Below are 5586 nucleotides of genomic sequence, written 5' to 3' on the forward strand. Positions count from 1 at the left end.
TGTCATAAATGTCATAGTTTATAAACTAAATATTTAAATTACAAATTAAATATTTAGTTAACAAGATAAATATTTAACTTACAAATTAAATATTTAGTTAACAAGATAAATATTTAAGCTAAATATTTAGGTGGCAAGCTAAACAATTAGCTCAAACCTAAATATTTAGGTCACAAGTTAAATATTTATCTTGTTAACTAAATATTTAATTTGTAAGTTAAATATTTAGTTTATAAACTATGACATTTATGAATCATATGGTGAAAAACTGACTTTGAAAAATAAATCAGTTCTTTTTTTTCTTATAAAAGTCTAAATAAAACAAAACTATTGGTGGTAATGTTTGACTGTGTAACTTTACAAACAGCAGCCCACAGTCAGTCATCAGGTCAGGTCCTGATCAATCCAAAACCAGTATAAAAAACAAAACAACTGGACTGAATGGCCCCGCCCCCTCCAGCTTCCAAACCAGTTCATTAACGACTATATAGCTGCATAAAAATGTTTACAAATGAATTAAAAGATGTCACCAACAGAAGACCTGTCCCTCCAGCCTTACATGTTGGAACCAGTCTGCCTTGAAGATCACTTCCGGTGTTGACCCAACAGGACCAAGTGGTCAGTTGATGTTTTATTATTTATTTATTTTAATCTAGAGATAATCATATTTACAGATCCTCTAGTCTGACTTTAGCTGTAAAAACGGGTAATTTTCACTCCATTTATTAAAAGAAAATCAGAAAGTACTGAAGAAAACACGATCCACGAACCTTCTCTTTGGTTCCGAACCTGGAGTTCTTTTCAGGACCGTGTAGGAACCCTGTGGACTTGAACAGAACCGAAGAAAACTCGTGTTAAAGCCGGACATGACCCGGGTTATGTTTAAACTGCAGAATGAACGGGTTCTTACATTTTCCTCCTGCAGCTCCAGCTGCAGTCAAACAGGAAGTAAATCCACCTGAAACAGGACAAAAACAGCTTCCGTAACGTCCGGATTTAGAACAGTTGGTCACTTGGTCCAGGTGAAAACGTCCCTCTGATACAAACACATCACGACTGTGCAATAAAATAAATCAGTAAACAGTAACAACCAGCTGTCCCCGCCGAAGTTTAAAACCAGTTCCCGCAAATTATCGCGAGAGTTGAACTGTCGCCCATTCAGCCAATCAGAGGTTAGCTCTGTGCCTTAGCCAATCAGAGGGCTGTATACTTCTCATACTTTTTTTCAATAAACTTTATCAACAAACACATCCCAGTACCAAAACACTGAATATTAAACCAGTTTTGAATATTAAACCAGTTTTGAATATTAAACCAGTTTACCAGTGGGGTGGAAGTTATTTATTGTACTAAGTATTCACACTGCACCTTTATATGATGAAATTATTAGATGATGAGGCACCATTACTAATCTGTTAACCTACTGTTAAATCACAGAATATTTTTTAGTTAATTACAGTTTCTTTGTTTAGGTTTAGTAACAATTCTTGATGCAACAATAGTATAAAGTAATTTTTCAGAAACTTATTTTTTTACTCATTAAATGTAATGTTATTTAAATGTTTTTAAATGTTTAATGTAGCTTGATTTTATAGTTGTATATTTAGGTTTACAGACATAAGATTTGGCTGCATCAGAATAAAAAAAACACTAAACAATGTCAGTACTTTCTAATAAATCAAGCAAACATTCATTATTATGTCAACTTTCAACGTAACAGTTTTTATTTCACATTAGTCTGTTCATCTTTTAACCCTTTGTTTTCCTCAGCAGGGCTGTTGACTCAGGCAAACATTTAGATGAGTTTTTGTAAAGTAACTAAGTACAAATACTTTGTTACTGTACTTAAGTAGAAATTTTGGTTATCGGTACTTTACTTGAGTAATTATTTTTCAGCGTACTTTTTACTTTTACTCACTACATTTTTTAAAAAGGTAAGAAAGTCATTATTCCTATTTTATTCTGAGTTATTACTTTTAAAAAATCCTATCCTGATAAACTGTGTCTCCTATAGAGTGAATTTAATTGTGTTTGGATGAGAAGTATAAATATATACCATTCTGACACACTATTATCTTGTACACAACCCATCACAGCTGCACGCTGTTAGAAAATATATTTTTGGAGAAGTCACCTCCCAATAAATGTCATTTTGTAAAATCTAACTGCTCACTTTTACTCAGTACTTTTACTTTTAATACTTCAGTAGATTTTGTGTCAGAAATTTACCTTTGATGCTTAAATACAAAGAAACTTTAAGACTTTTAATCAAGTAATATTTTAAGAGAAGACTTTAACTTTTACCAAAGTATTTTTATGATAAGATACTTGTAYTTTTACTCAAGTACCACTTTGAGGTACTTTATACAACACTGGTGTCCTCTCACTCTGAAAGGAATAATAAAGGTTATAAGTTCAAAACCAAATTTAGTTTTTCACCATTATAAATTATTTGATGAAAATTTTCATTAGAAAGTGTTGAGATGATGATATCTGTCAAACTTCAGATGGACGACTCTTTGGTCATCCAAACTGTTCACAACAACAAGAGTTGTAGTTACGCACCTGTTACCCACCCAACCCCCACTGAAACTGTGTCAGCTCACCAACAGACCAAATTAAATAAACCAGTAATCAGCTAAATAAATCAGAAAAATCCTACGAGACAAAGCAGAACAATAAATCCATAATATGGATTAGTGAACATCAGATCTGTCTCATCTAAGTCTCTATTAGTTGATGGGTTGAGAGCTGCTGAGACAGCTCCAGGATCAGTTCATGTGATGCTGTCTGACATGAGGACACAACCTCAGAAAGCCCTTCATGAAGCTTTGTCTGTTCGTCACTTATCTTTAATAGAGAAAAACCTCTTCAGGTTTCTGTTCAGTCCTGGAGCCAGACTGACCCCGGATTTACACTACATGCGTCTCCGCTCCGCTGCGCTGCGGTGCGCAGGTGTTCCTTTGTGTCTCAATTTATACAGCCTCCGGTCCGGTCCGGTCCGGTCCGACAGAGAGTGCAGGAAGGAGAACGCGTGATAAATCCAATGATAACAGCAAAAAATTATTAATTCTGTGAAAGACGAACTCCAAACACAGCTGAAAACAACGACATTAAGGCTTTTAGTATCTATGTTGAAACTATCTCGCTGTCGTCTTTCTGAAACTTCTGATTTCAAAATAAAATCCATGTGTATCGTGTGTTTACACACATGCTTCCCAAACAGAACAATACATTCTGACAGCATTTGTGTAGAAATATATCCATATATGTGTGACCCATCATATCGAAATGAGGATCAAGTCAAATTTGGTCAAAATGACCTAATTACATTTTCAGATTCTTGTCTTTAAAAGCTACATTTTGATACCTGGATCATTCTGATATCATAATTAAATCCATATATATGACTTAATTTGTCTTGTTGGTTACAATAATACATAAATATTTGGTCTGAATCCTAATTTTGTCATTTTAATGAGGAGTTTTTGATGTCCTTATAAAGAGGAAACCTCAAATTTTATTTGAATATTGAGATTTGCAGCTAAAAAGAAACAAAACTTTGCTAACTCACAGGGAAAATCTCTAAAATTTAAGGCATTTTTCCTCAAAATCAGTTTTTTGTTGCTACTGTTCAAAGAAGTGCTTCAAAATTTTGTTTTATGATTATATTTCAGGCAGCTCATTTAAATGAAACATTAATAAGGCTTTTATTCATTATATTTTGACAAAATGCAATTTTTTAAAAGATTTTAGCAAAAACACTATATTTGCCTTTTTCTCCATGTAGAACTTTTGGACTTAATCCTCGTTTCGATGTGATGGCTCACATTTATTAATATAGCTGCAATTTCGACATTATTCCGACAAATTATCCAGCCTAAAAGTGTCTTATTTTGAAAATACGGATGTTGTGCTTGTTCCTCTTCCTGTTGGTGTGATGTAATCTTTAAAAATTGACTCCAGAGCTGCTTCGGCATCCGTCAAAAATAGGATCTGTTCCTCTTTTGATGGATCGCCGTCCGCTCACCGCCACCGTGCACAGCCAGTGTAAACACTGATTGGTTATAATGAGTGTGTGTTTGCTGCGGAGGAGCGGAGCGGGAACACATGTAGTGTAAATTGGGGGTAATAAAGTCTCGTCTGCTGAGCTATGATCTCTAGTTGTGTAAAAAATAACAGCAATGTGTTCAATACTGTGAATCAAGCTCAAAACCCTCAGAATGAATTTTATTTTAATGCTTTGGGAACACCACACATTATGTTCTATTGAAGCACTATGAAAAATGAACCAATTTCTGAATGAGTTGACAGAAAATAAAGAAAAATGAACATTAGTTTGTTTAACAACATCCAAAACGTACTGAACTGAAAATAATCACCATCCTGTGAGTCAACTTGTTTTAGTGCTGTGAGCATTGTTGGAGAACTTCTTTGCGTCTGTAGCATGAAGTCAACACTTCAGAGGTGAGTCTCTCTTTAACATTTTCACAAGTGTGCAATATAAAGTCTTTATCTGGAGAGACCCCTCCCTCCAAAAGCTTAGAGAAAAATGTTGATTTTATTCAGAGTAAAGCAGACATAAAGCCCAGCTGCATGTCAGGTTTAAAATACTAACCGTTCCATCCTGTATTCTGCTGCTGTGTGGGCTTTGAAAAACACACTGCACCGTATAAATAAAGACTCAAAAGACAGGAAACAAGTTTAATTAATCCTTCACTTCATCTAGAACACTTCACCCATGAATTTATCCACAAACTCCATGTCCTGGAATGTGTTTACAGAACAAAACCTTCTTCTATTTACAGGAAACAGCTTCAGTTTCTCCTCAGGCTGCAGCGATGGAGGCGTCGTCCGGCTGTCGACCCTGAGGCTGGACACACACACACACACACGCGCGCGCGCGCTCAGGATCTGCTCCAGCACATAAATGTTTCTCACACAGACAGGAGCTGCTACCTTCACAAAGATCCTCTGAGGCAGGAAGCGTCTCAGTGCCAGGACGTTGGAGGCGGGGCAGCGCGGCAGGCTGATGTTCAGGTGTGGCAGGGTTTGGTATCCAGCCATCAGGGGGTAGTAGTTGTACAGCATGTGCTGCTGGGTGCCAGGGAGGACCAGGAGGTGCACCTGCACACAAACACTCATCACTCTGTGCAGCCACTAACAAGACTAGGACCAGCTTCTTCATCCAGGTGGACCTGTCACTGCTTCACCTGATCCACTGATGTCAGTTCTTTATAAAAAACTGTCATCTGAGTTTATACCAACAGATTCTATAAGAATTCATAATGTGACTGTGAAGAAAGTGACTGAAATATGGTTTTTGGGAATACTGACTCAAAATAAGATCTGTTGGAAACCTCATATAAAATATGTTCAATCTAAAATAAGAAGTATTGCAGTTCTTTTCAATGCTAGAAAATTTCTAAACTCCTCTGCACTATACAGCAGGTAAAATAAGTATTGAACACGTCACCATTTTTCTCAGTAAATATATTACTAGCGGTGCTAATGACATGAAATTTTCACCAGATGTTGGTAACAACCCAAGTGATCCATACATACAAAGAAATCAAACCATAAATG

The 5586-nt window shown here is 36.0% G+C and overlaps 2 protein-coding genes and 1 long non-coding RNA gene across 4 annotated transcripts in view; 1 reads left to right on the forward strand and 2 right to left on the reverse strand.

Moving 5' to 3' along the window:
* The window catches only part of spdl1 (spindle apparatus coiled-coil protein 1), a 21540-nt gene extending 20274 nt beyond the window's left edge, over positions 1-1266 (reverse strand). The window contains exons 1-2 of one of the 2 annotated variants that reach the window (XM_014026738.1): positions 911-1266; positions 771-827 (exon numbers count right to left, since the gene is read on the reverse strand). The gene's annotated coding sequence lies outside the window, so the exon portion shown is untranslated. The remainder of the gene's footprint in view (positions 1-770; positions 828-910) is intronic. The other variant, XM_014026739.1, reaches the window with a different exon arrangement.
* LOC106530996 (uncharacterized) overlaps positions 455-5586 on the forward strand; it is an 8141-nt gene continuing 3009 nt past the window's right edge. Inside the window, exon 1 of the long non-coding RNA XR_001311851.1 lies at positions 455-618. This is a non-coding gene — a long non-coding RNA (uncharacterized LOC106530996). The remainder of the gene's footprint in view (positions 619-5586) is intronic.
* The window catches only part of trappc11 (trafficking protein particle complex subunit 11), a gene marked incomplete in the record, with an annotated part of 47020 nt that continues 46124 nt past the window's right edge, over positions 4691-5586 (reverse strand). Inside the window, 2 exon segments of the mRNA XM_014026737.1 lie at positions 4691-4873; positions 4960-5127. Coding sequence (XP_013882191.1) covers positions 4829-4873; positions 4960-5127 — 213 coding nt within the window.

The sequence above is a fragment of the Austrofundulus limnaeus genome, unplaced genomic scaffold (assembly GCF_001266775.1).
Source record: "Austrofundulus limnaeus strain Quisiro unplaced genomic scaffold, Austrofundulus_limnaeus-1.0 Scaffold586, whole genome shotgun sequence".
In the NCBI taxonomy this organism is placed as follows: domain Eukaryota; kingdom Metazoa; phylum Chordata; class Actinopteri; order Cyprinodontiformes; family Rivulidae; genus Austrofundulus; species Austrofundulus limnaeus.